At 55.8% G+C, this 27,529-nt stretch overlaps 2 protein-coding genes across 6 annotated transcripts; one reads left to right on the top strand and one right to left on the bottom strand.

Moving 5' to 3' along the window:
* Positions 1 to 243: 243 nt before the first annotated feature.
* Positions 244 to 2,960, top strand: NUDT16L1 (nudix hydrolase 16 like 1). 2 transcript variants are annotated; one of them, XM_083800893.1, is made up of 4 exons: positions 244 to 508; positions 774 to 849; positions 928 to 1,034; positions 1,909 to 2,960. In XM_083800893.1, exons 1-4 carry the CDS (start codon positions 281 to 283, stop codon positions 2,371 to 2,373), a joined length of 876 nt encoding a protein of 291 aa, XP_083657019.1. In that variant the 5' UTR covers positions 244 to 280; the 3' UTR covers positions 2,374 to 2,960. The 2 variants fall into 2 exon arrangements, with proteins under 2 accessions (XP_083657019.1, XP_083657018.1); XM_083800892.1 differs by having other exon boundaries at positions 774 to 1,034.
* Positions 2,961 to 3,917: 957 nt separating this feature from the next.
* NAA60 (N-alpha-acetyltransferase 60, NatF catalytic subunit) lies at positions 3,918 to 27,191 on the bottom strand. Of its 4 annotated transcripts, XM_083800910.1 has the most exons (7): positions 19,291 to 24,161; positions 14,693 to 14,808; positions 12,624 to 12,753; positions 11,158 to 11,254; positions 8,563 to 8,815; positions 7,536 to 7,721; positions 3,918 to 7,078 (listed from the first exon to the last, which is right to left on the bottom strand). In XM_083800910.1, the coding sequence occupies exons 2-6, from the start codon at positions 14,800 to 14,802 to the stop codon at positions 7,565 to 7,567; spliced, it is 747 nt and encodes a 248-aa protein (XP_083657036.1). In that variant the 5' UTR covers positions 14,803 to 14,808; positions 19,291 to 24,161; the 3' UTR covers positions 3,918 to 7,078; positions 7,536 to 7,564. The 4 variants fall into 4 exon arrangements, with proteins under 4 accessions (XP_083657036.1, XP_083657035.1, XP_083657034.1 ...); XM_083800907.1 differs by lacking the exons at positions 3,918 to 7,078; positions 7,536 to 7,721 and having other exon boundaries at positions 7,732 to 8,815; positions 19,291 to 19,459; positions 19,722 to 24,163; XM_083800909.1 differs by lacking the exons at positions 3,918 to 7,078; positions 7,536 to 7,721; positions 19,291 to 24,161 and adding an exon at positions 27,059 to 27,191 and having other exon boundaries at positions 7,731 to 8,815.
* Between the last annotated feature and the right edge of the window lie 338 nt (positions 27,192 to 27,529).

Here is a 27,529-nt window from a genome sequence, read left to right as displayed (position 1 = left end):
CCCGCCGTGCTCCTCGGCGGCCGCGCGCCCTCCCCCCCCCCCCCCCCGCCGCGATCCCATTGGGGCCCGGGCGGCCGTTCCCTAATATGGCGCGCGCCGCGGGCCGCGCCGCGCCTCCCCATTGGCCGCCCGCCGGCGGGCGGCGGGGGGCGGGCGCGGCGATTGGCGGGCGCTCGGCGGCGCCCGGCGGCCGTTGGTCAGGCCGGCGGCGGGCCCCGCCCCTCGGCGCCGCGGCGGCCGCGCGTGCGCGGTGCGCGGCGGCGGGGCGGGCGGCGAGGCGATGGCGGCCATGGGCGCGATGGCGGCCCTGGGGGCGCTGCCGGCGGGCGCGGGGGCGCTGCCGCCGCTGCCGACGCTGGGGGTGCCGGGCGTGCCCGAGCTGAAGCCGCTGACGCGGTACGAGGCGATGCGGCTGGGCCCGGGCTGGAGCCACTCGTGCCACGCCATGCTGTACGCGCCCAACCCGGGCATGCTGTTCGGCCGCATCCCGCTGCGCTACGCCGTGCTGGTGAGCGGCGGGCGGGGGGCGCGGGGCCGGGGGGCACCGGGATGGGGCACGGGGACACCGGGATGGGGCCGGGGGACACCGGGATGGGGCACGGGGACACCGGGATGGGGGAGCCGGGACGCGGGGCCGGGCCGGGCCCCCCGCAGGGCCCGGGGGCGCCGCTCGCGGTCGCGATGCGCCGGTGCCGGTAGGGCCGGGCCCCGAGGCCCCCCCCCAGCCCCGCCGGGGCCCGCCGGGCCCCCCTAACCGCGCGGCTCTGTTGCAGATGCAGATGCGGTTTGACGGACTGCTGGGCTTCCCCGGGGGGTTCGTGGATCGCCGTTACTGGTCCCTGGAGGACGGTCTGAACCGGGTGCTGGGCTTGGGTTTGGGCTGCGTGCGCCTGACGGAGGCTGACTATCTGTGCTCGCACCTGACAGAGGGGCCACATCGCGTGGTGGCACACTTCTACGCCAGGCAGCTGACCCTGGAGGAGCTGCACACCATCGAGATCAGCGCCGTGCACTCCCGAGACCACGGGCTGGAGGTGGGGCGCACAGGGAGGGGCGTGCGGGGCCGGGGCACACAAAGCTCCCCGCAGGGCTGCCCTCTGCGGCAGCCGGAACGCCCCGCGCGTAGAGCTGCCGGCGGATGAGTGCCGTGCACCGCCGCCTGGCGCTGCGCTAGGAGGCCCGGCCGCTCACCGGGCGGCGTGAGGGGCTCCGGCTCCTGCCGTCCCCGGCGGCTGCCCTCGTAGCAAGGAGCCCCGCTGAGCCGCTCGGCGCCAGGACCCAGGCGAGGCCCATCCCGCATCTGGCGGGCATCTCCCCCCAGGCTGAGTGACCTGGACCGGAATCGTGGCCCTCGGTGCGGCGATGGGTCGCTCTACCCTGAGTCCTCCCCGGGTGGCACGAGGGCAGTGCAGGAAGCCAGCCTCCTCCTGGGTGGTGCCGTCACCCCGGGGTAGAGCGCAAGAGCGAGGGTCTCCCTGCGTGCCCACCTGGCACGCGGCTGGTGTCAGCGGCCGTGGGAGCGGTGGCAGTAGGCCCCGGGTCGTGGCATGGTTGAGGAGGACGCGTGGGTGAGCGGTGGCATCCCCAGGCAGGGCAGAGCAGGGCGTGGACGGGACAGAAGGGCCTCCTGGAGCAGCCTGGGCAGCAGGATCCCCCCTGGGGGGCAAGAAGGGGAACGGGGCCAGGGCTGGGCAGCGTGGGCTGGGGGTGCGGGGAGAGGCAGCGCAGGGGCTCCAGCAGGGCTGGGCGCACGGGAGGGCAGGTGGTGGTGCTGGGGGATCTGCCACTGGGGCCGTGGGCTGGTGGGTCCTGGGGTGAGGGTGTGGGGCCGTGGGGGTGTCCCGCTCGCTCCCGCAGCGAGCAGAGGGCACCGCGGCCTCTGCTGAAATGCGCTCTGTGCTGTTGCAGGTGATGGGCATGGTTCGTGTCCCCCTCTACACCCAGAAGGACCGCATGGGTGGGCTGCCAAACTTCCTGGGCAACTCCTTTGTTGGAACTGCCAAATTCCAGCTGCTCTTTGCCCTGAAGATCTTGAACATGGTGCCGGAGGAGAAGCTGGCCGAGGCGGTGGCAGCCACGCAGAAGCCGAAGAAGCCGGCGATTGACCATGCGGCAGCGGCAGCAGCTAAGGCAGCGAATGAGCTGGCGGGGCCTGCTAGAGCAGGCAACGAATTTCAAGATAGTGCCGAGAACCAGGCAGCTGCGCAGGCTGCGGCTGAGCTAGCGGAGCAGCCGGCGGCCGCGCCAGAGAGCCAGGCTGCATTGGAGCAGCTGGCGGCTGTGCCCGTGGCCGAGGCCGTGGCGGCAGAGCAGCCGGTGCAGCCCATGGCAGACGCTGCAGCAGAGCAGGCGGTGGCTGAGCCAATGGAGTGATGCTGCCTTGTTTGTGATTGATTAAAAGTGGGTGAGGAGACTAGAGACTTTCGTCTAACTTTCCAACCAGTCGCTGGCTGCAAATGCTGCCCACGTGATTCCACTGTCCAGCCAGGAGGGTTTGGATTTGTCTGAAGCAGGGGAAAGCTATGTATTTTTATGGCCATTAAACTCTAGCGAGCTTCCCAGATCAATCTGCACAGCCCCCTGCAGAGAGTTCATGTGCTTACGTGAAGGTGCTGAAGCCTTAGAATTATGCTTTGATTTCAGGGACACACTGCTGCATTCAGGTCCCAGTTTCATTTTTAAGGAACAAACCTTATTATTTTGAAATGCCCTTTGGTGACTTGGACATAGCTGTGTTTTGCAGTGGACACGGCTGAGGAACAAGGCTGCTGGCCGAGCACCTCTGCCAGTGGTGGGAGGGCTCCACTCGGCCAGCGGCAGCGACGCCGGGCTCCCGCTCGGAGTGCCAGTGTATGCAGCGACTTGCAGTGAATTCCCTCTGGGGCATGGGGACGTACTCGTGTGGGTTTCTATCTGGAGATCTGTGGGAGCAGGAAAGTGGAATAAATGGCTTTGCTGAACGCTTCGCAGTCGGGACCGTTCTTGGCTGCCAGCGCAAAGCACCAGGGGGCTTCCGCACGGCCGCTCTGCTGCCCTCCCTGCAGGCGTCCTCGTGCCTGGGGAGCAGCCGGCAAAGCGCCTAAGTCGGGTGCCCGGGGGGGCCTCGGCACATGGGGCCAGGACAGCTCGTGGGGCAAAGGGGCCGCAGGACTCGGGGCAGCGCAGGGGGCTGCAGCTCCGTTCAGCTTTCGCTGTTAGGTTACTCCAAAACGGGTCGTGCACCAGGCTGAAGCCAGCTGCCCCACTTGGGGTGCCGAAGCACCTCTGGGGCCCCGGCCGTGCACGTCACGAGCGTGGTGGGCGTTCGGCTGGGCTGCAGCCGGCCCTTGGGCAGCAGCAGGAACCCCGGGGGCACCGATGCTGCGGGGGCTGCGGGGCTGCAGCGCAAGGCCCTGCCGGCTGAGGCAGGGGCAGCCATTTCGGCCCAGCCGTGCTAACGCCCTCCACCCACCCTGCCGCCCCGTTGCAACACAGCAGGCGAGCAGGGCCACGGCGCTGCGTGGTCCCGACCTGTGGAGCAGGATCTGCACCGCAGCCGCTGCTGAGTCAGCTCAGCCCCGGGTGAGAGCCGTGCTGCCTGGGGCAGGAGGGAGGCAGCTGCCTCCACCGGCAGCCATTCCCCCGCCCGGCAGAGCAGGCAGAGGGGCTGCTGCGTCCTCCCAGGGCTGTGGTGGGAGCACGCAGCTTGCCCCAGGCCTGAGCTGTGCTCGACCAGCCCTGGGGACGGTCCCAGCAGTGCCCAGTAAGGCCCCGCTCGGGTGCTCACCAGCCCCTGGCCTGGCAGTGCCCCGCAGGAGGCATCCCGCAGCCCGGGTGAAGGGGGCGTGCGGTCACCTCGCCTCGGCAGAGCACGGGGTCAGGGCACGGGGCCTGAGCAGCTGAGGAGAGGCAGGCACCTGCATAAAGCGACAAACAACTCGCAAAAGAGGTTTGGTTTAATTGAAGACATTTAGAGAGAGGCTGACGGTGGCAGCACGATGCTCTTCAATAAATAACGGGCTGTGAGGCAGGGATGTGACGGACGCCTCAGGACAGGGTGACAGGGCAGCAATACACACAGACCAGTCACAGGGCCCCGGGGGATGTGCTCAAGGGCAGCAGAGGAGTGAGGGTGTGTGGGGGCAGGATGCAATGGTGGGGGGAACGCCAGTCCCAGGCCCCCAGGAGCGATGCAGAGATTCATTCTGGGACAGAGACAGCAAGTGCCAAAGAGCCAGGAGCTTCAGTTGCTAAATAAACCCATACAAACCAATAGAAACATTTAGGTAAATAAGAAAAAAAAAAAGTGGTGACCCAAATGAGGGTTCCAGGGTGCTTTGGGCCTCCCCTGCAGCGAGGAGGGACTGTGGGGGCCCGTCCCCCCACTCCCCTGCCAACGGGAGGAGGACAGAGCAAGGAGCGGTGGCTGCGGTGGGGACAGTGGGGGCAGCCAAAGCCCCCCCAGCGCCTCGGCAAAGCCAAGGCGGCGCCAGCTCCCCGCAGGCTCAGGGCTGGGGAACCCGGGCGAGGCACCCGCGGGGGCTGTGCCGGCTGGGAGCCCTGGCGCAAGGGGCTGGGGGCAGCCGCCTCCGCTGGGGCCCGGACCTGGGGCAAAGGGTGCTGGCGTGTGCCGGAGGGCTGCGTGCGGTGAGCCCGGCCCCTGGGACGTGGCGAGGGCGCCTGTGCTCCTGCCACCCACCGCCGTGAGCTGGGGGCAGCGGGCGCGGGGGCCACAGGACCCTGCCGCGTGCACGGCCAGGCCAGGGGCACAGCGGGAGCCCCCTGCCCCTGCCCGCTGTGGTGCAGGAGCAGCTCAGGTGAGCTGGCGGCGGTGCAGCGGTGCCCCGTCCCGCGAAGCAGAGCCACCGCGCCGCGGGCTGTGCCGGGCTCGGGTCCTGCACTGCTGCAGCACACGGAACGGCCGCACGGCCCCCGGGCCCTCACGTTGTGTGCCCCAGCTCCCCTCCCTGCCGCAGCCAGAAGCCTCAGGAGATGCGCCACAGCTGAAGCCGTGAGCACCAGCACGGCTCATCCTGCAGCTCCCTGCCCCAGTGCTCTTGCTACATTTTTTTTTTCCCTACGTATGCCACAAAATCAAGCCCCTCCAGCCCCGTGCTGCCTGCTGCGTTTCACCCAGCGCAGCCTGACCTCACGGCACTGCCTGCATCGCTGAACTGAAGCGGAAGGAGGCGTACAGGTTGAAAGGGGCCTCAGGAGTGCGCCGGCTCTACAGCCTCAGCGCAAGGCCACTGACAAGCTCAGAGCAGGGTCTCGCTGCTGGAAGGGCCCCACAGACGGAGGTTCTCCACGCTGCGCTGTCCTCACGCCAACATTTTTCTCCTATCAGCCTCTCATTGAGCCAAACCTAGTCTAGCCCCGGCAGAGCAACCCGCTCCTCCCCACAGCACAGCCGTCTACTTCCCCAAAATGCCGTAGCTGTAGGCCGTGGGGCCTGAAAAACGCTTCCTGCAGCCAGGGCTGGCAGGCCAGCAGGCGAGCTGTGAGCGGGGCGTTCTGTGGGGGGGCTTCGGGCTGAGGCAGCGCCCAGAGCAGCGCTGGCAGCAGTGCTCAGCGCCGAGCTGCTCCCGGCCTCCTGCAGGAACCCCCTCCAGGAACCACCTGCAGCAAGCTCCCCTCCTGCACCCTTTTACTATTTAACGCCCATCTTAGGGCATTATGAACACCAAACTGCCTCTGTACATCATGTGGCCTGCAAGGCCTTACCGCTTTCTCTCCTCCTAGGTCTAACACTGCCCCAGATCGCGGCTCAGCCCCACTCCCCGCCTGCACGCTCGGACTGCTGCAGCTCACGCTGCCTTTCCTTAAGCCCCAGTTTCAAAATTGGCATGCAGGAGGGGCGGGAGGAAGGCGGTGCTGAGCAGGGAAAGAGCCTCAGGCAGGGAAGGGGAGCAGGTACCCCTGCACCTCGGACACAGACGCTGGCTCAGCTGCAGCAGCGACTCCCCCCTTAAAAGCCAAGCGCTCGCTCCCCATCCCGCCGAGGTGCAGGAAGGGGCCTGGCCTGGCTGCAGCATGCGGGAACCTCGGGGCTCTCCCCGCAGGCTGCAAGTTACGTGCCGGTGAGCCCAGAGCCTGCCCGGCCCGGCCACGGCGCGTCCGCAGCCAGGCCACGAGGCCCCCACAGAGCCGCAGGGAGGGTGGCCGAGGGCACAGCCCCATGGCGCTGCCCACAGAGCGCAGCCTCGAGCACGCCAGCAAGCAGCACTGGGGGCTTTTCTCCAGCAGAGAAGAGCTGTCGTGACCTGTGTGCAGCTCCCACACCCGCGGCCCTGCAGGAGCGCGCCCCAAGGCCAAGGGAGGATGCAGGCAGGGGAAGAGAAGGGAAGGCTGCAGCAGCGGCTCCCCAGCCCCAGGCCCCTCCTCTGCGAAGTTCCAATTCAGACAGAGGCAGAAAGATCTATACAGTATAATATATATTTCACTATGAAATAGCAATTTCATTCCCTGCCTTCTACTCAATGCGTCCTGAATTAGGTACTTCTTTTTTACGTCACGCCAGAGGGCTGGGCTTGTCTCTCAAGCGAGGCACGTGCCCTCCCCGCAGTCCCTGCCAGGGGGCAGGAAGCAGGACCCAGAAGCAGCCGCCCAGCTCCTCACCTCCCCCTCCACCGGGGCAGACTGCGGCTTCTGGCAGCAGGGGCCTGCCAGGGTGCCTACAGCTCACCTAGGTGGTTGCTCAGTGCAGATTCACTACCCTCGTTCACACTGCCATGTGTAGCTATGGCATGGAAGCAGCAACCGAACCCCTCCACGTCACGTATACGAGTACAAGCAAACCGTCCAGAGGAAGGGAAGTGGCAGGGGCCGTGCAACACGCACACGCACACCGGTGACGCAGAAGGCCCTCGGCACCGCCAGCTGCCTCGCACGAGAGCCAGGCCTGCCCGGGCAGCGCTCGCAGACCCCAGCCCACGGGGGTAGGTCGGGGCTGCAGCCGGTTGAGGGCGAAGTCTGCAAAATCTTGGTCAATCTGTGGAATAAGGAGTCCTTTTCAGGGGGCTGGGTCACTGACCGAGAGCCATCATCTCTGGAATCAGTGCAGAGCCGGATGGTTCGGGAGGTGGAAGGAAGAACAATCCTACAGGAAGACAGAGAGGGCATCTTAGGGAAACCAGTCGTTACAGGTCTCAAAGGGTACCAGAGAGCCACTGTTCTGCAGACATTTTGTCAGAAACGTGCGAATTGGCCATCAGTTATTGTGCTCGGACACTGTGTTGGGAAATAGTGAGGACTCAGTTCTGGGTCTTTCAAGCTGGTCTAACAGAGCTGGGAAAAAGGCCAGAGACAGCAGGGACGAGTTGAATCTGCTGTAAGAGTCTGGGCTCAAGTAAACAAGATCAGAGTTCAAATTCCCTTCAAATGAAACCAGCACGAGTTCGGCTACCAGCTGGAGGCCAGAGCGCAGCGATGCCCGAGGCACCTCACCCTGCAGCTCGCACAGCAGCTTCCTGCAGGGCTCTCGGCTGCCCCCCGACAGCGGCCGGGCACATCGCTGCTGCGCTGGCAGAGAAGGGAGCTTCCCCTCGGGTACCTACCTTTGGTTTTTGTACATCTGCTGAGCAAGTCACATCGTCCGGCTATATTCAATGCCACTCTTGGCAGAAATGCCAGACCACGGCAGAAGGCTGCAGAGAAGGCTCTGGGCTTGTCGATATATCCTCTGGGGAATTGAGCACGGGCTCAGACTGGCTAGTGTTGATCCAATGTGCTGTAGGTAGTCAGTGGACATCAGTTAAGGTCAGTGACTTTTATAATCTAACTTAAAAAATAACTTACAACACTCTGTGGACTTGCTCAAGAGACCCTACGACACAGCGAAGGCTGCTCTGCTCAGCTATTTAGACAGATCTGCTCCTCACATTACTCGACTGCTCCTTTCTACCAAAAGCAGGCCTACCTCACACCATAAAAGAAGGCAATTTGGGAGCGCTGGCTCCAACTTGTGTGGAAATACTTAATCGAGGCAGCTGCCGTAGTTTCCTTTGCACTCCACACCAAGTTACTGTGGGGGCTGCAATCCATCCACCTGCATTGAGAGATCTGGACTGTTTAGCTACACCTAGGAAAGGTCAAGTTTCTTTTCCATGATCCAGCAACCTGAAACAAATTACCAAATTCAGTTTGAGAGCAGCTTGCTGAGACCCACAGACCAGGCCAGAGACACAAGGGATCCCAAGCAACAGGAAGCAAGACCAAGGGCTTTTCTGCCACGCTGCTGGCCAAATCCTGCAGCGCACAAGCCAAAGCTTGCCTTGCACGTTGGCTTAACACGAGCATTTCTCCATCACAGGCAAACTTGCTCCAACTTCAAATTCAATTTACCGTGCTACACTGCCTCCTTGAACTGTTCCCAGAGGATCTGGGGAAGTCTAGGCACAAGTGGGTCACTGTCAAATTTGTCTAACGTTGCCTTCTTTCTGGCTTCAGGGAAATCATTTCAATTAAGCTCACAACAGAGCAGGCACCAGTCCCCAGGTATAGCCAGGTCACGCTTTGCTAGATTGCCATTTTAACCCTAAAACATGGTTTGGTGTCTGCTTCACATACTTCACTGGTAATTACGCTGAAGGTAAAGGATATAAGATTGTCCAGGGTGGATGTCCACCATTGATGTACAGAACGTAGGTGAAGCCATCTTTGAGGACCCCTCTTATGGAATAGTAATAGGGCAGATAGTGGTGCTGCTTAAAGTCTCTGTTTTCGTAGAAGTTTATTGCTGTGTTGTTAGTGGTAAGGACGTGCAGGTAGATGGCTTTGCAGTGATCTTGGGCAGTTGTTGATATATGGTCTTTTAAGCTTTCAAGCAAGAGAGAACCTGTTGAAGGAAGGAACGGCAGAATTACACAGCGTAGCTGCTTGCTAAGGGACAGGGCCTCAAAGCTCCCAGCTGAGACCCTGGGCACCCAGCAGCTGAGCAGCAATTGCTGCCCACACTTGAGGACCCCAGATCCCACTCATTCCCCAGAGCTTCACACGGGCATCGAACAGGACAGCACTCCGTGGCTTTAACATGAACCTCGCCTCAGCTATGAGCACGGTTTCGCAGAACAGGTTTGTAAAGACAGAAACGCTTCTGATTCAATAACCACAAAGATAAGTCAGACACAGAAACCTGCCGGTGATACTCATCCCCAGGCAAGCAGCTCTTGGCTTTGGGTAAGGCCAGTGAGTCATTTTCAGTGCTATCAGTCCCATCATGTTTATTTTAGAGCCATTTAAAACAGCAGAGTCGAAGCAGGACTTTACAAGCAGGTTATTGCGTTGTGTCTACTGAATTCAAATTAAAATAAAAGAATTGGTAGGATTTTAAGTCCCCTTCTTAGGAGAAGAGGTGAGGCACGTTCTCATTCAACCTGTCTTTGCCACAGCCACTAGCCAGCAGGGGAAAAGCAGAGAAGGGCGCAGAGGATATTCCAGCCACGGAAGACTAGCCCTGGAGGTTCATCCAGGCAGCCTCAGCATGGCCCAAAGGACCCACAGAACCTGCAGGGCTGACTTCCTCCGTCAGGTGCAGCAGAAATCCTTTAGCTAATACAAGCACACAGATGAGATTTACGCTGCTGTTTCACAACCCCCAGGGCACAGATGATTTTCGGCAGGGCCCACAGGATTTCGGAGCAGAAGTCAACAGCACTGACCCTATGGTTACGTGAGACCTGGTAGGAATTCCTAACAGACAAGTACAAAAAGACACTTAGAGACCTCAACAGAACAGTTTGATTTTGTTATGAGATAGGCCACTCACGACTCACAGTAACCCAACTGCCCTCTGGTTTAAGAATAGCAGAGAACCAAAGTCTTCTAATGTCTGCCGGAGAAAATTCAGAGATTTAGTGCTTAAAAGTGTGCCTGGGCTGAAAAGCCTCCTGCGTGAAAGACTGGAGCTTCAAACACAAATAGAAAAACTCTTGAAAAGGGAAAGGTCTCAGAAAAAGCAGCAGCTGGAAGCTTTTTTAGGTTGTTTTGCTACAGGTGCAAGTCCAAAGATCTTCAGAAAGCATAGCAACGTGCTATCTAGATTTAATGGATAAAGGAAATGCTGATACTGAAAGGAGAAAATTCCAGCAATATGGAGCTGAAAAAAATAGGATTTGGAAACTGAAAGGGGACTCAGAACAGCCACAGTTTTACAGAACAGAAGACCCCCTTGCTAACTTTTGAACATTATTCTGTGTAAGCATTTTCTTCTTTGTACAGAAAATTTAGACAAAGTAGCATTTCAATTTAAGTTTTAAATGCAGCACTCCCACTGAAGTCTCTTCTAGTCACTTTTTAATGCATCATACCAGTTTGTACCTTTCTAAACATGAGTGGGGAGGAAGGGAGGACTTGAGGAAAAGAAGCCGATACCTGTATCCACTGAAGAGACTGCAGATGTGCAACTGGGTCATCCTGCCAAACCTGGGCTACTTCCTTTTGCAGATCAAAGATGCAGATCATGCTTGAAATTGCACCAGAAGGGCACTTGCTTGATGACAAAACACATCCTGCTCTAAACGGAGCTAGGCCCCTTCTGACTGCAGATTTCCAAATGGCTGCAGAATTGCTGCGTGTTGCAGCAGGCATTCAGAGCTGACCTTTAGGTGCACTCGACAGACTAAATCAGGTCTGAGTTACACCCTTTTCCCAGTTCATCTTTCCCTAAACATCTGTTCTATTTAAGTTGCAAGTTTAAAAGCAGCTACTTTTCTGCCTCAGGTACCAGGCTTTTGATACCCATGGAAGAAAACCAGAAGCCAGGGAGTACACGCTCCCCTTTTGTCCCTACCAGACAGGCTTCAAACCCTGCTCCTGGATGAATGACAAAGTGCGAGGACTGCTCAGCCCCAGCAGCTCTTCTCAAACTCTCGGTGCAGACAGCAGCAGGAGCGCAACTTTTTGGTGTGCTCACCTGTCCCCTGGGAACGAGAGGGACTGCGCTCTTCAGAAGTATTTGTACATTGTGCTGCACTTACACCAACAAAAACTTCTCAGTGTACCTGCGCTACCAACACAAAGGGGATGTGAGAGCATCACCTTCCCGACTGCTGGGACAAGGCACAGACAAGCTTGTCTCAGAAGGTAATTGGAGTTAAACGGTGCAGCCCTTCAGTCATGCCCAGTAGTCACATGTGGCAAGTAGGACAGCAACAGAATTGTCACGTAGCAGCATCTTACCTATTCCATGTTTCCTGAACTCCTTCACCACGCCAAGACTTAGGATGTAAGCAACTTGAGTGTCCACAGGAAAACTGGAAGCTAGGATGTCTCCATCCTGAGTAGAGATACGAAAAGCTGTTTAGTAAGATATGTGGAGAGACAGAGGAGAAAGCAAGAATCCTGCACTGGAACACCTGAAAACAAGGCTATAGCAGGAATTTTCCCTTCACTGAAGAGAGTCCTAGCTGAAGCTTCTGGGAAAGGCGGTGGGGAGAAAAATGAAATGAGCATGGTCCTCTAGGTGGTATTCCTACTTTCCTATCATCCTTCCAATCGCAGAGCACAAATCATCATGTTTCCTTACTATATGTGTTAGGTCTCTAAGCCCATAAATACCTACACTCTTCACCAAGAAGGATTCAAATTGCCATTTTTGGAGTTATACATCGGTGTCTAGATCAATTCCCTGTAGTTTAGCAACAGTCTTTATTGCCTGCATTCTCAGTCTGAGCTGTAGTGCCGTGGAGGACAAGAAACACGCTCCACAGTCCCAGTTGCGTGGAACAGCATCTGAACAAGCCCCTGGCTTTCAGTTTGGCTAGAACAAGAGCCTTTTGTTAGAGTTGCTGAAGACACAGTTTGACTTTGAGTAGCTCTGAGGTGAAGCCAGACGGCTAGAGTGAAGAGACCAGTGCCACTCAGCGCTCTTGGTTCCTACAAGTGTTACTGACCCGTTTAATCATGACACTGATGGCCTTTTAGAAGTTAGGCACTCTCTGCGTTGCCCCTGTTTTGTTTTTAAGCCACTCTCCTATGTTGTTCTCCCTACAATAACCTGGGGGGTCTCTGATCTCACTGTCTTCAGTGACCACCTCTTCTTCACCACTCTGACCATACCGTACCATCTCTCCTGACCTCCAAACTGCCATCCCTGTGGCCTGAAATTCCCGCAGATTGGTCACCTCTGTTTTGTGTTCAAGATAGTGACAGCGAACAAAGGACGCTCGCTGCTGCAGGAAGTCACAGCTCTCAGGAGTGACTCACTCAGTATGGCTAAGGAAGTTCATGCCTTGCATAAGAGAGGATCAGGTTCACTATCCCACGAGTGCGCATACCTCAGCCACTAGCAATGACCAGGCACACTGAAAACAGGCTGGCAAAAGAATTATTAAAGTGGCTTTTAGTCTACGACTGCATTACCTGATCCCTCCTCACAGCACATCAGGCAGCAAGCTTCCCATCAGACCACAGCTGGCCAGCCCCAGCAGGAACAGGCTTCCTGGTAACAGGCTGCTCAGCAGCCCATGTTCAAACACATCCCACCACCCATGCCTCATTAGCTGGAAATCAGCACGTTCTTGCTTTTTCACAATTAACTCACGACAGCTCCTGAGCAGAGGGGGGAAAAATACCCCAAACAGGCTCCATCCCAATTAACCACATCAAGAAGTGAGATATCTTGTACTGAAGCAGAGTCCTCCTACCTCTTTATGCACCTTTGTTCTGCTCTTGATCTCTGCTACTATCATTCCCACGATGGAGCCTCTGTATGTGGCTGCGAGGGAAAAGAACTTCTTGTTGGAAGTGATATCTCGGTACCATGAGTCAGGGTACCTGGGAAGGAAGAAAAAACAGGAACGTTTGGAGAACAGATCCCACAAGAGCAGACAGTGCTACAGCCAGCATTGCACTTCACTTCCAACAGGTAGCAGCATTTTCAAGTGCCAGTCACTGGAACTGCAAGGCAATTTTACACAAGACTGAGGGAGGGAAGCTGAAAGGTCTGTCTTCTGCAGGGAAATATAGTCAAGTAGCTTTGGACTGACATACGGCTGAGTTCTTTCTATGCTACAAGCTTAACTTACTCCATAAAATCTGGGCCAGTACGTTATCTACCTTTCCTGACTTAACTGTTGTATGGTACCATGAAACAAACTGCTGTTGTACCCCATTTGGTAGCATGCTTTTTTCCCCCAGTTGCACCTAAGAAGCCACGGAGGTTGCTCGCGTAATGGTCTCCTGCCTTGCTAAGACAAACCTTCATTTTACATTCATTGCCCAGAGCCTTCGCTTCCATCATTAGAAAGTTATTTTTATATACAAGATTCACCCGCCCTCATCAAAAAGTGTAAAGATCTTATTAATTTGATACACACAGAAAAAATACTGCATATTGGTACAAAAAAAAGTCACATCACCAGCTCTGGTTACCCTTCTGTGCTACCAAAGGGAAGGTAGCGTACGCTCATTTAGGTCCAAGAGAGAATTCAGCATGCCTTATGTTTAAAATAAATCCACAAATTCTAAACTCTAAAAATGCTTTTGGTGGTTTGCTGAATTGTACACAATCTTAATTATAACCTGCTAAAATCCTCTACGAACTTTCTTGAAGGTTAAAAAAAATAAAATACTTCAGAACTAAAGCTGTAGTTTCCCTGGATACTTTCAGCCAGAAAGCTATCGCTGCCCTCCAGAAAAACTCCTCACTCGTGTGCTCGTGCAGAGATGAGTGCTTACCATTTAGGGGCCCAGGGAACTAACCTAGGACACCGAGATCAGCTTCCGCCCCAATTAAGTCTTGGAAGCAGCTTGCGTGCAGCTGCACAAAGTGGCAGAGAGGAAAGGCAACAGTCAGAGGGGGAGAAGGCAGCAATGCCACTTCCTTCAATGGCACCGTCAGCAGCTTCTCATCAGAAAGGTGCTCTGCAGAGCCTGTCTCACAAGGGCTTATGTTCACCTCAGCATCACCACTGCGTCAGGTCTACTGTGGGACAATCCAAACAATAAAAGATGAAAATGCAAGTGGGCTGGGTCCAGCGAAGCAGGAGACAACAGAGCGGGACAAAGCAGAGGACAAGTCTCCTTTAGATCTACAGAAATGCCTAATATTAAATTGTTTACGCTCACAGAATATATTTGATGAAAAAATCTGTGAGGCCTTTGACACTTAGTTTTGCACAAGTTTCCTCTGTCCAGAGGTTTGGTCTCAACAAAAACCCGCTTCAGAGGCTGCAAATGGCCCAGTGAGCTGGGGACGGCTGAGCATGCCCTGCAGCACAGTGCTGCGGGAGAAAAGGGGACCCCAAGTCCACAGGCAAGTACTGTCCGGTCTCCTCCCGGGACATTCAGAGAGACAGCCCCGTAGGAACAGGAGCTCCCTGTTGGTTTGGCTCACTCTGAGAACGCTCTGCTGGCACACGCTCGAGAACACAACTTTATTCCACAAGCACAGGGACACTATTTCTTCCTGGAGGTATGATCCTTTCCCATGTCTTACACAGTCTTTCCCAAGAAGCTGATCCACCCCCTTAATTACAAAGCCCCCTTTTCTGCCAACGGCTGCATTTTGAACCTGCAGATGCTGTTAGGGCTCTAAACAGCTCCTTAACAGGGACACCACCACAGCACGGAGAAGAGTCGGGACGCGCTGCTCTCTTAGCAGCAGTCCATATGGCTGCAGAGCCTCCAGCCTCAGCTCAGAGCCGGAGCAGTGCAGCTTCACACCACTTGTTTCCAGATCCCCGCCACCTCATACCCACAAGCAGGAACGTACTCGATTGGGAACCAGTCACCACAGAGCTGTTTCACTGTGTCTATGTCATCGTGGCAGAGAAGACGCAGGTTTACGTCGGAAAGTGCAGTCGGAGGCACCTCCTCTGTCATTCACGCCTGCAAGAGAAGAAAGCACGTTAGGTTTGACGAGACAGCCTCTGACTCAGCTTCAGGTAAGCATCTGTGCAAAGGCAGCTCCCAGTACCAAGGGAATTCTCTTCCGAGCAGAAGAAGTTTAAAAGAGCCGAAGCGAACTGCGACATCATCGGCTCGAGAAGCGACCGGGACCCCCGGTGCCGAGAGGCTGGGCGCAGCTCACAGCTCACTTCGTGTCCTGGCGCAGCCCGACGGCACCGTGACGGTCACACAGGTGACAGCTGCGGTGACAAGCGCTGATGCTGGTGCGAAGAAGCACGCAGCACAACTGCGACCAGAAGAGCAGAGAGGGACGCTGCATTAAATGCAGCCAAGAGCATGCCAAGCGTGCCTTACAACGCATGGAGCTCTTCCAATCTCTGTGCGGGATCAACACTTTGTCAAAACAAAATTAAACAAAGAGCTTAAAAAGGAAGCACTACTAGAAGAACATCTACAAAGTCCTCTTACACGATCCTCTGATCTCCACTTCATATGTAAGTAGGGCTTTTAGATTTTATTTTTTTTTTACAAATGTCTTTTTTTTTTTTTTTTTAAAGCTTATGCTGGAGAAATGGGACGCAGTTTCCCCTCATTTCTATGCACCACAACTCCCCAGGTGCTGGCTTTGCGGCTCAGCAGAGCGCATTCAAACACAGAAATCCCCAAAGCCCCCTCTCCTTCACCACAGTATGGCCGCAGCCCTGCTAACCATGCACAGGACATTTCCAACGTCCTCAGATCTTTTTAAAAAGCTATCAGATGGGAAGAAGCAGGCTGTAAGTGGCTGTAAAAGCACGTACAGCATGAATGAAAATCAGAGCTTGAGAACACGCCTCAGGACAAAGCCCCCTGCCCGATTCCAAGCCAGCAGGGCCAGCAGAGGCAGGGCAGGGCACAACTCACTCCGCAGCCATCCACCTGCAGCTTTCTCACTCTCATTCCAGCCCTCCTAGTGCCAGGTCAAAGAACAATATACCCTTGGTTTAATCAGATTTCTTTTTCCTTTGCTTTCTTCCTCAAATTTTAGGAGGTCCAAATCTTGGTTTTGAAACGCTGAGTTACAAGGAGAAAGCTGCGCACAGCAGCACGAGTGCACGCCCTGCTGCAGGAAGGGACGCTCAGCTCTCCGGTGCTCTTGCTTTGAAGCTCGGAGACTTGAGAAGGAACCGATTTCAGCACGCTCCTGCTGGGCTGGGTATGCCATTTGAGCAGCTTCATTTAAAAATCCCATCAGCTCCACAATACTGTAGGACAGGCTCCGGGCTGGGAAAAAGGAGGGAGGAGCGTGCAGGAGCGCAGCAGCAGAGCAGCTCTGGCCATGGCGAGGCCCCCGGCCCCCTACGTCGCTTTGCTTGCAGGCACTCGGGTTTGCAACAGCAGCGCTCTTCTTGCTTGTAAATCTTCTAATTCCTGAGAAGTTTCAATGCTCCTATAAGTCAATGCCCTTTCTCAGTCAACCATTTAAAAATAGTCTCAGCATTGACAAACTGGAGGTAAACGAACACCCGTGAGAGCGGCGTATTTTCGATACCGGGCAGAGAAGGCGGGCACCTAGGAGCACTGAGCCACCGCTGCAGGAGAGGCAGGGCCAGCACAGGACACGTTCTTGCAAGGATTAGTTCGTGTTTCTCTAATGCTGTATTCTCCAAGAGCTAGGCGGGCATCGTGCATTATCCTGGAGCTGAAGCCAGCCTTTAAAATAAACAGACAAATCCACGAGCACTCTGTTGAGCGGGGTAACTCCCCTCCCAGCACCAGGCGTGCGAGCACAGACTCGCTCCGTCCGCTTTGCATCACGCGACCAAATCTGGGTGCTCTCACACATTTAAAGAAAACTTAAATGAAAGAAAATGTAGGGCCCCTGCCTGGCACCACGTGTTTCACAAACACCCAGGTGAACACTCAAGACCCAAGCCCTGTCCCTCCGCGCAGCCTCGTGGCTTGCTAGTGTTAGCAGCGCCCGGAGCAGCCCAGAGTCGAGAAGCAGAGCCGATACAAACCCTTTTTCAGCCTCCCAAGTGTTCCAGCGTATTCTCAGGGTGGCGCCGATCTCTCAGCTTTACATCAAATGAGAATCGCTTTTCTCTGTCTACCCATTTAAAGCCAGATCTAAAAACGCCAAGCCCATCTGCTTCCAAAGGCTGCTTCATGAGGCGTGCGCCACGGGCCCTGAGCCAAGCGGCCGCTCGGCACCCGCTCATTGCCCTGACGAGCGGCTCGGCGCTCGCACTGTGCCGCTGCACCAAGCCAGCGGCCCGCAGGTGCCGAGCCCCCACGAGCCTGCAGGAGGCACAGGGCATGCGCGAGGTCGGCAGGAAAGCAGCGGCCTTGGAGAACACAGCAGAAAGAGAAACTCCAATGCGCCACACACGCATAGGAGGGCACGGTGCCTTCTGGTTAAGCGCAGCGGAAAAGGCTTTGTAAGAGCCCAGAGACCCAGCCCCAGCCCCAAATCAGGCCTGGTTTTTTCAACTGTGCAGAAAAACGGCTTGTGAGACTCGCACTTTAAGAATTGCCTTTCCAAGCTAGTTTTCTGGGTTAAGATACCTTCTCCTGTGGGCTGCACTGGCAGAGGCTAGGCGTTTATAACCGCAGCCGTACAGCACTGGAGCCAGCTCTGTTACGCTATGTGCTGTACCAGCAAAGAGCTCTTCGGGGCAGAGAAGAGTAAATCCGGGGACTACTGTGGATTATTGCAGGGAGCACTGTGGAAACCTGCAGTTAACAGCTCACTAGAAACCTACTGCCAGGTCTTCTGCAGACACGGTGTCAGGAGGTGCTTTACGGAAGCACCGAGAGCCACCCACCTGTCTGTCTGCCTCGGGGAGGGCGTAGGGCAGGAGCACAAAAAAAGCAAGTGTTTGAGATGGTGTTTTAGGCACGGCTTGACACCCACCGTGAGAATGAAAAGTTATCAAAAGGCTTAAGAAAATACAGGTACGAAGCACTGGCAAATAGGAAGCTCGAGGGGAAATGTGGAAGCAAGCTAGGGTGCCATTTTTGGGGCAGGCGAAGCGAGGCACAGCAGCAGTCATCATGGCCAAATACAACTGACAACTGATTTAAATGGCATGTTATCTTACAGGGAATGTTTGCTTGCAGAGACAAGCAGTTCCTATAGGTTCACAGCAGTCCTACTGCTAAGACGTCCAGCGACCTACCGAAAGTTGCTGTAGGACTCAAAGGCCCTTCTGGCTATGGCACTCTGCAGCCGTGCAGTGTGTTAGCAGCGTTCAAGGATGACAGTTAACGGGAGTGACAAAGTGTGGAGAACAGGACACACTGTCACCACTGAGATAATCAAAAACATTTATCCCACGAGGTGTTTCAGTCTTTTTCTAACCACTACTATTTGGAAAGAAAAATTAATAAGTTCATTTAGAGATATAAGAAGTGTGAGCATCCAGGACTTCAAGGGGAGCGGAACCATTTGGACGGCACAAAGAGGCCACGAGCTAGTGGGCAGCTAATGCGACCTGCAGCACAAGCAGGAAGGTCGGAAAGCTGAAGGTGGAAAGTGGAACATCAGCACTGCCAGCACTCCACTGAAATAGGCTGGGCCACCCTGGGCAACGAGCCTGCCATCCACGAGGAAAAGTAAAGGCAATTTAGTGAAGACCACAGAATTTCACAGGACAAGGATTTTGTGGCAACCCACTTTTGAATGTGAATTGGCCCACTTTTTGTGGCCAATCACTTTGGAATACACAGAGCCTTGTATCCTCACAGCAGCCATCTAAGAGGCAACTATTTGCCTCTAATTAAAGTGTCTAGTAAATGAAGATCCCACATGCACGAATGCAGAAAGAAACAACATATCCCATGAAGGTACCCACCATAAAAAGCACTTAACTACCATTGTATTTTCAAGAGACCTTTGGTCACTCTGTCTTCAACAGCAATGGAACAGAACACACCAGAAAAAACTACACTGTTTCTAGCCAGAGAAAACAGTAGACCAGAAAAGGGGCCAAGCTGCACATGCTCACTCAACATCCTTTCAAAAAGGCAAAATCGATCATATTTCAGGCACTTTCACATGTGCTTTACAACTAGTTTATAAAGTAATTACTGAAGCTGCCTACAAACCTGTAGCTCATTGGTACACGAGCTAGCAAGCTGGCACTTGGCAAAGATGAAATCAGCCATGACAGCACAGAGCAGCTAAGAGCAGTAGAGAGAAAGGTCACTCGCTCTCAGTGCTGGGAGAAAGGAGAGCAACCGGAATTAGAGACAGCAGATAATCAGAAATGCTTCTGCACTCCCCAGATTTGCAGCAAGTTGCGGAAGAAAACGAAGAGAAAGTTGTGAGATTAACCACACACAAGCGGCCGTAACATGGGAGCAACACCACTTCGACTAATGACAGAGGAACTTCAAATCCTCATGCATAAGCTGATTATCAGCTGTGACAGTGTTTCATAATCATTATTATTTTTTGGCCTTGTCTGAAGCACCTACTGTCTGTAATCACAAGCAGGCGACACGATCACTGCTCCTTCTGCAGCCGGCAGTCTCCGGGGGCTGCAGGCAGGATGCAGGCTAGGCGCCTTTGTCTCTTGGGAACACTTGAAGATAGGTTTGGTTTGCACGTAGCTCTCAAGAAACTGGAAAGGGTTGCAGTGGGTACCTGCAGGGAAGAAGAACACCTGCTTTAACAATTAAGAACTTAGATATTCATGAACTACTGCCCACATGGGAAAACACTTAGACCAAGTCACATGAAGAGACAGCTAATGAGAAGGCTCTTTGTGGCTCTCGGGGCTACGAAGTTCAGGTTGTCCTTTGATGTGGTTTTGTAGCCACCTGTTGTTTAGCCCCTGCAAACCAAGTTCCACTTTAGTTTTCTGTAGCTGTCCAAAACTCTTTCCAAACGCCCAACCCCTCCGTACCTGGGAGGGGGTGGTTGATTTCGGGAAACAGATGTGAGGATGGAACCGCACCCAGCACTGCTGGGAAGGGTGCGACAGCTGAACATGGAGCAGGCGAGACCAAAGATCTGAGCAATCTGCCAGCACACACAATCTTTCAGTCCGCAGAGAAGTCTCAGGTTTTCTGGCCACACAGAAAAGCGAGGTTATAACGAAGCACCTGACAGTAAGGTACGGCAGAAATTAACTCACGTAGCATGCCATTGCACATCTCCAGCACAACCATCATAGCTGCTACCAGAATTTATTTCTAAGTCTCTCCTTTCCTTTCTCCCATTAGGGAGAACTTGAGATCACGACGGCAGCACAATTAGAGCAGCAAAACACTTGAGTGAAAATAAAACCTCACCCACATTTGCTGGCAACGTTCTGCCCTAAGAGCTGGCAGGATACGACTGCACCAAGAGAAGCTCCACCTGTAAGTACCGCTTCTAGAGTCAGCCTGGTTTTACAGGACACAGACATGTTGGAATTATGAAGAAAGAAAGCCAATATCAGCGTTAAAGATACCTCTAGGACTCGATGGACGTTAGAAGGGCCATGCAGAGGTTTAGAGGTAGCGTAAACCTGCTCACCACCGCCACACCAAGACTCTGAGTCCTGACCTCTGAGGCCATGCAGTGGCTGCTGCAAGGCAAAACACACGCTGCAGCCCCACGCAGCTAATCGAAGGAGCTCCGATCCACTTTTGGAAACCCGCAGTGAAATTACCTCGTTTCTTTTAATAGCTTCTTCTCGGGTGTCAGCCTGTTGTTCAGGTGACAGCCACGGTCTGGGACTGCCACAGCTGGCACAATGCTCTGCCTCACCAGGACACCCTCACCTGACGAGCTAAGGTTTTAGCGTTGTGGATGGATCGCGCTGTTAAACGCTGGAGGCAGCTCCGGGGGCACCCCTTCCCAAAACAGGAAAGTTAGCAGCAAGCAGGATTCATAACTGAGCATCCAATTCCCTTTGCTACCTAAAAACTGCAGATATTGTTAATATACACATGAATTTCAAGCAAACTACATTTAAAGTACAAAGGCTTTGAGCGCCTATAGCAGTTTTCTGCCTTGCTTCATTGAATCAAACACAGCAAAACGTTACCTCTAAACCCCAGATCTAAGAGAGCAATTTTGGCCTTACGTGCATTGGACAGCTGCAGAGGAACCCGCCATACACTCAGTAATATTTGGCAGTAATGGGAATACGATGAACAGAAATAGTAAGTACGTTAAATAAATAAGCTGACTTAACATGCAATTTAAAATTACAGCAGAGGGTCAGATCTAAACTTACCACTTAAAAACAATGTCGTACATACTCGGCATCGATAAGCCCTAGCTTTAATGAATTGAAGGTCAGCATTTCACACTTCTGCCCAAAAAGCAGCGGAGCCTTCAGCTTCCAGCAGCAGCCCCGGGGATGGGCAGGACCCCCGAGTTACCAGCGCCCACCCAGCGCACCGACGGGCGTGTGGGCACCGACCTATTTCCACCACCAGTACCTCCAGCTCCCACCGTGCAGGAGCAGGTCTCATTTTGAGTTTAGCTTAGAATCAGCGCTCCAAATTCAACAGGGTGTTCAAATGCAAGATAAAGCTTGATGTTTACTAGAATTTGGCAAAAAGCTGCTTAAATGCTTTCGAAAATCCCTCAAGCAGCTCCATGCCTTCAAAGCCTGGCCAAGCGATCCGACGAGTTAAGATTTCCCCTGTTCAGCACTATAGGACAAGTTTTAACACTGATTCTGCCCTGTGCATCCTGCAAACATAGGCTGGATTTGAGCAACGAACAACCTTAAGATGCCATTTTTGTGAATTTTTACTTGGACTTCCACTTCCACCCAGATAAGCTCATGAAAATCCCAAATAAAAAATTTACGCCGCGGACACGTGCGCAGTAGTGGACCAGAGCTGGGTTTCCCTGCCTGGAAAGGCAAGCGCTGGATTTCCTTGCCCTGGAGCTGCTGCCCCAGTAAGGGCAGCAAACCCTTGTTTGTGACTGCGTGGACGGTCCCCAGGTCCCAGCAATGAGACTTCCAGGGAAACAGAACACAAAGTGTTTAATGACATCTGGCACCCTCCTTCGCTTGCAAACCAACAGGAGGTGGCAAAGCCTGGATGAAATTTTAAGAGCTACTCAAAAGGCAGGGCAGGAGTACGTGAGCTGCGGCCGAGCTCCGCAGCGCCCAAACCAGACACGGGCTCGGCTGCTGGCAGGGGAGCATCACCGCGGGAGCTTGCGTGGCTCCGTCTCTCTGCCCCGCACCATCTGGCACGGGGTATTTGATTTCCATTAAACCATTCCATTTGAACCAGCCAAAGGTCTAATTCCAACAAAGAAGTAAAGATTTCCCTCCTGCATTTCATTTTAAGCTTGCTGCGTTTTTAGGTTACTGGTCTCGCAGGGAACGTTCCACACAGACAGCCCTGCTATCGAGCTCCTTTTATTTAATACAACGAAACTGCAACTAGATTGGTAGATATGATGAGTTCATTACCAAGAATGTCAAAGAGGTGCTTCTAGGACTTAAGTTGACTTTAACAAAGCAAGAGGAACCGACGTTTTAAAACCTTCAAGTATTTGGTTTGATACCTAGCTCCTACTTCATCTGGTCATAGAATAATAAAAAAAAAAAAGGTTGGAAGGCCCCTCTGGAGGGCAGCGGGCTCGATCCAGCCTGGGCCAGGTCGCCCAGCACCACGGGACGGCTCCTCTTGCCGCGCGCAGAGGGCGCCTGAGGACAGCCCTGCGCCCCTAGCACCTGCAGGAGATGTGAGGTCCTGCAGAGACGCGAGGCTCTGTTAGGTCAGAGGTGGGACTCGGTGATCTTGGATGTCTCTTCCAACCTAGATGACTCTGTGATTCTGAGGACGAGCGGGACACGCTGACGTGGCCGAAGCGCTACAGGAGGAGCCCCTGCAGATTTTTCAGGGGCTCTGCCTTCTAGCCGCAGTGAAGCGTTTGAGAAATATAGGCGTGTGTGGATAAAAATGATTTTCAGCCTTGAAATTAATTCTCTGGGGCCTATTGACGCCTACCAATGCCACATCCCTGGTTAACCTACTAGACGAGGTGAGGAAAACGCTCCAGTGAGCCCACCGCATGGATCTCTTCTGTTTCTGCTCTGGGAAGAGATCAAACACAGGCAGTAAGACAGCTCACTGCAGACATTCCTGCATCTGGCAGGAAAAAAAAAAAAAAAAAGCCCACAGCTGTGTGCCCCCCGAGCACACCCACGCCTTCAAACTGAAAAGCCTGGGAATTAAACATGCTGCCTGCCCTGCCACCGCCGCTTCTGCCGGGAGCCCAGCGTGGGCATGCCCCCCTTCAGTCGCCACTGGGTGCTCTCACCTCATTTACTTCACGGAGCGCTCCCGCTCCTTCCAGGAATCACATTCAGGCCCGCTCAGGATGAGCGATGAGGGAGCCGCAGGAGATGTGGTTCTCCTTGCTTCCAGCACCTTATGCAAACCGATGGAGCTCGGCGCTCACAGTCGAGTAGCACGGTGAAAATGTCACCTCTCTCGTATCCTTCACATCCTACGGGATTGTCCCCCAAAACTGCCAGCACTTCCCTAAATTAGCAGAAGCAAGCAAGGCTGTTTTAATGGGAAAACTAGGACAAAACCATAGATTTTATGCCTTGGTCTGAAAATAATACAATCATCTGGCTGGAACAGGCTCTGATGCTGCGATAACGTCATGCCACGGAAGTCCGTGGCTCCTTTTGATCTAGGCGTTACATTTTTCTTTAGTTTCTGCCAGAACCAAAAGCAGCGAGCCCGAAAGCTCTTCGCAGACACCTTGTGACTCAGCTGCACGCACCTGCTCAGGACTTGGTGCTTCTCATTTATGCTCCTTCAGCAGCAACCTCCTCCGGCGCACAGAACTGATCTCTGCTAGCTTTCCCCGCAAAACCCCCTGGGCTGTCACGTCTCAAACTCACGCCGTTAGCCCAGCACCCCGCACGCAGACCCCATCTGCCCCAGGAAACAACAAGCCGGCAAGAACGTCTCGTACAGAAAGCCGCAGTTATCTCAGCACCAGGGAGACCGCGGGGCAGCCTTGGTTTTAGAGAAGACAGCGTGGCAGCGAGCCCTCGGGCTCCCCGCAAAAACGAAGGGCTTCTGTCTTCCTGAGCTGGCTGGAGCAGCACAGGCAGGAGCGCCACCCGTGCCCCCCCGCCAGCCCGGCCTCAGCACCAAGACCCTGCAGGCGTCATTTTAAGGAACGCGTTTGCCCCCGGCTCTGCGCTTCACCTCCTGTTCTGCCCAGAGCGAGGCACACGCCACAGGACCCGGAGCCAAGCGCACAGGATCACCGTAACCACCAGCTGGCCTCCTGCCGGGAAGGCCCCGAATTTGACACAGACTGCGAAAGGACATTAAGGGAGGAGACAAAACGTAGCGCTACCTGCGCAGCAAACAGCAGTTATTTGAAACGAGAGCACTTACTGTTAGGGAAATCCTTTTATACTCGTACCGCCGGTCCTCTGGGCTCCCGAGGTCTGCTCCGTCAGCCTTCCAGCAGAAGAAACGCTAGCCTCCCGGTCGCGAGTCGCCTTCTGGACCGGCCCTTTACCCTACAGCTCTGGCTGTGTTACTGAAGCTGCAGATTTCATGCGAGCCGGTACCCACGTAACGCGTCTCTGAAGCACACTGCGAAAGGCACAGCTTCCCGCTGCCCCAGATAGAGCCATTCCTCTGGGGAACGGCGAGCAAGAATCGCTAAGAGGGTTTTGCTGTTAAATCTCTCCTTGTTAAGACGCGGCAGAGAAAATCTGCTTCGTGACAGCAGCACTGCAGGGAGTTAAAACCGAAGGGTCACAACAGAAGCGCGTTTGCAACAAGAAGCTCGCTAGAGGAGAGACCCAGCACCTTGTAAATGCGGAGCACGGCACGGTTCCAACAGGCAGCTGCTCCTCCAGAAGACGAGGAACCCCAGGCAGCTCATCACGCATGCAGGCCCGCTGCCATTTCAGGATTAGAATAAACAGCTCCACACAAAATGTACGTAGTGACTAAAAAAGCCAGGAAATCAGCCCAGCGTAGCGCAAACACTGGGAGAGGGAATTTCAAGCCTGCCTCCATTTCCCAGCCGCCGTCCTCATTACCACGCTGTCGGTAAAACCCAGTCGTTCTGCCTACACCAGCACAGGAGACACTAGCAACTAACTTTGTAAGGGTTGAAAAAGATACTCCTTCCCTAGCTGGCAGACAAGCTCCCCCGGTTCGCTCTTCTCCACGATCTTGTACTTAAAAGCTGTGCCAGCGGGGCTGCTTTTCTTCTCCTTCCTCGGCGTTCTCCAGCGCGAGGTGTCCCCGTGCGACTCCAAGCACCGCTGCTGCTGCTGCTGGGAGCTGGCAGCCTTCAGAGGAGACGCTGGTGCAGCCGGCTGCTCTTACACCCGCAGCAGGAAGTTTAAAACGAGAAATTCCAAACTGAATGAAAAGCTAAGGCTGGAAAACTGACCGGCTCCAGCTCTACCGCTCCGCTAGGAGGAAAGCGTGGGTGGGGGCAGGCGGTGCGAGACACGAAGCTCTTTGCGACGCCCGCATGCAGCAGCGACGCCGCGGGTCCGCAGCGAGCACAGGGCAGAGCAGAGCTGGGACGGCTTCAGGATGGGCTCCGCAAGCTGCTGCCAGGGAAGTTCCCCCGCCCCGCACCCCCACCCCGCCAGGTATCCGCACCCGCGCTGTCAGCGATGGCCAGCGGCCGCCTGCAGGGGTTTCGCCAGCTCCTGCCCACCTCACGGTGCTGGGGGCAGCGTGGAGGAGAAGAGGAGGAGGAAGGCTCCTTGGCTCCCGCGCAGGCACCCCCCAGAGCCCTGTCGGACCGCGCTGGCCCAACACCACTAAAAGCTCCACGCAGAGAAAAGCCGCCCCCCGTGCACATAAGGACCATCCTTCCTGGGGAAGGAACACCAGCAGACAGGGACGAAGTACTCAAGGAAATAAATACACGCGGTGAGCTAAAGGCTCCCTAAGCTCCCAGCTACAAAGGGCCGGTTTCCTGATTTCTGCCGGCAGCTCCCCCAGGGTTCCATGCCATCCGAGGCCAGCCTCGGTACCAGGAGACGCGACGACACCCCTCTGGGCTAGGAAACCCCTCTGTTTTAAGAGGGCATCCATAAAACAGCAGTTTCTCTGCACCTTGCCCATCACCCAGACACGTCAGGGCACCTGCCTGCGAACACACCCCGCAACCAGCTGAGAGGCGACAGCAGCAGCGGCTTCAGAGAGCGAAACGGCGCGGCAGGACAACGCTCCGCACGCTACCGCACCCTCCTCTGCCTGCTGCCAGGCACATGACGACTAATTAAAGCACCAATTTCCGAGGCAAAACAGAGCTGCTCTTCTAACCTGCACAGTTAAAAGCACCTCCTTTAAAAGCCTGGTGCTGGGCACGACCCAGCGTTGCAGCGAGGAGCACGAGGCTGCCCCAACGTCACCTTGCAAGTGGAGGCGTTCCGTGCTCCAGTTACGGCACACCGTGAGAGTCACCAGCTCCTATTTATTATTATATTATTATTATTTGCATTTAAAATATCGTCGCTTCTTAGAAATCTCTTAGAGCTCATTCATACACTCAACTGGCTTATTTAAAAAAAAAAAACAAACAACGAAATGAAACAACGACAAAGAAGAAAACAAAACCCGCGCGCTGGCACGCCCAAAACGTTACCAGAAGCATTCCCCTTAAAAGCTTTTAAAGAAAAAAAAGTCACGGGGGGGGTGAAAGGGAGAGCCTTCAGCACACTGAGAAAGGAAGGAAATCCAGCACGAATTCTTATCGAAAGGACGCTCCCAGCTATAAAACGTCCCCAGGTTCCTAACAACGAGATGGGAGAGCGGCTCTGCCCCAAAGCGGGGCCCGGGCTCGGCCGGGGTGAGCAGAGGGCAGAACCCCGCAGGCGCTCGGCCCCAGCCGGCGGGCCCCTGCGCGGGGTGCGGCCTCGGAGGCCTCCGTGCAGCCGCCGGGAGGAAGCCGGGCCCTCGGCACGTCGAGGCGGCTCCCGGGAGCTCAGCAGGCTGCCGGTGCCGGCCCCCCGGGATGCCGCAGCGCACAGCCCGGGGCCCGAGCGGGCGGGCGGACGGCGTCGGCCCGCGGCTGGGCGCAGCAAGCCCCGGGCTGAGCCTGAGCCCGTACGAGGCAGCGGGGAGGGCCCTGCCCGGCCCCGGGAACCCAGCCCGGTGCCCCCGAGGGGGGAGGGAGACACCGGCCGGGTGCCAGCCGCGGGACCGGCACCGGGCGGGTCCCGCCGGTTCCCCCCCCGCCCGCAGCCCCCCCCCCCGGTCCCGTCGCGCTCACCTCGGGGGGGCGCGGGGCGCGCTGCGGGCGGGGCGGGGCGGGCGGCGCCGGGCGCTCAGCGCATGGCGGGCGGCGGCTGGGGCCGGGGCCGCGGCGGGCACCGACCGGCGGCCGCTTCTCTTCCGCGGGCACGGCGCAACAACGCGCGGCACCATTGGCTGCCGCCAGCGCGTCACCGCGGCGGGCGCAGGCGCGGCACGGGGCGGGAGGCCCCGCGGGGACCGGACGGGACGGGGCCGCCCTCCCCCCCCCGGCACCGAGGCACCCCCGGGAGCCCCTCGCTGCCCGGGCCGCTTCCTGCCCGTCCCCGCCCCGCCGCCCCCGAGCCCCCCGTTGTCGTCCCCGGGTGCCGGCCGCTCCCCGGCGAGCCCCGGGCAGGCTGCGGGAGGCTTCCCGAGCCAGCGCAGCCCCCGGGGACCTGTATCCCACCCCCCCCCAGCCATTCGGAGCTTCTGAGCACCATTGGAAAGA

Source organism: Anser anser (genome assembly GCF_964211835.1).
Source record: "Anser anser genome assembly, chromosome: 15".
Classification (NCBI taxonomy): domain Eukaryota; kingdom Metazoa; phylum Chordata; class Aves; order Anseriformes; family Anatidae; genus Anser; species Anser anser.
The sequence above is the reverse complement of the archived record's forward strand: the minus strand, read 5'-3'. Positions and strand labels throughout refer to the sequence as shown.

What these genes read in the sequence shown, in the direction of transcription:
- NUDT16L1 (XM_083800892.1), top strand. Translation starts at nt 281, where the DNA reads ATGGCGGCCATGGGCGCGATGGCGGCCCTGGGGGCGCTGCCGGCGGGC. An exon ending in CGCTGCGCTACGCCGTGCTG is followed by an intron (nt 509 to 773) that starts GTGAGCGGCGGG and finishes GCTCTGTTGCAG; the next exon opens with ATGCAGATGCGGTTTGACGG. An exon ending in CCCGAGACCACGGGCTGGAG is followed by an intron (nt 1,035 to 1,908) that starts GTGGGGCGCACA and finishes GTGCTGTTGCAG; the next exon opens with GTGATGGGCATGGTTCGTGT.
- NAA60 (XM_083800910.1), bottom strand. Translation starts at nt 14,802, where the DNA reads ATGACAGAGGAGGTGCCTCCGACTGCACTTTCCGACGTAAACCTGCGT. An exon ending in GAACAAAGGTGCATAAAGAG is followed by an intron (nt 11,255 to 12,623) that starts GTAGGAGGACTC and finishes ATCTCTACTCAG; the next exon opens with GATGGAGACATCCTAGCTTC. An exon ending in TTATATCCTTTACCTTCAGC is followed by an intron (nt 7,722 to 8,562) that starts GTAATTACCAGT and finishes ACTGATGTCCAC; the next exon opens with TGACTACCTACAGCACATTG.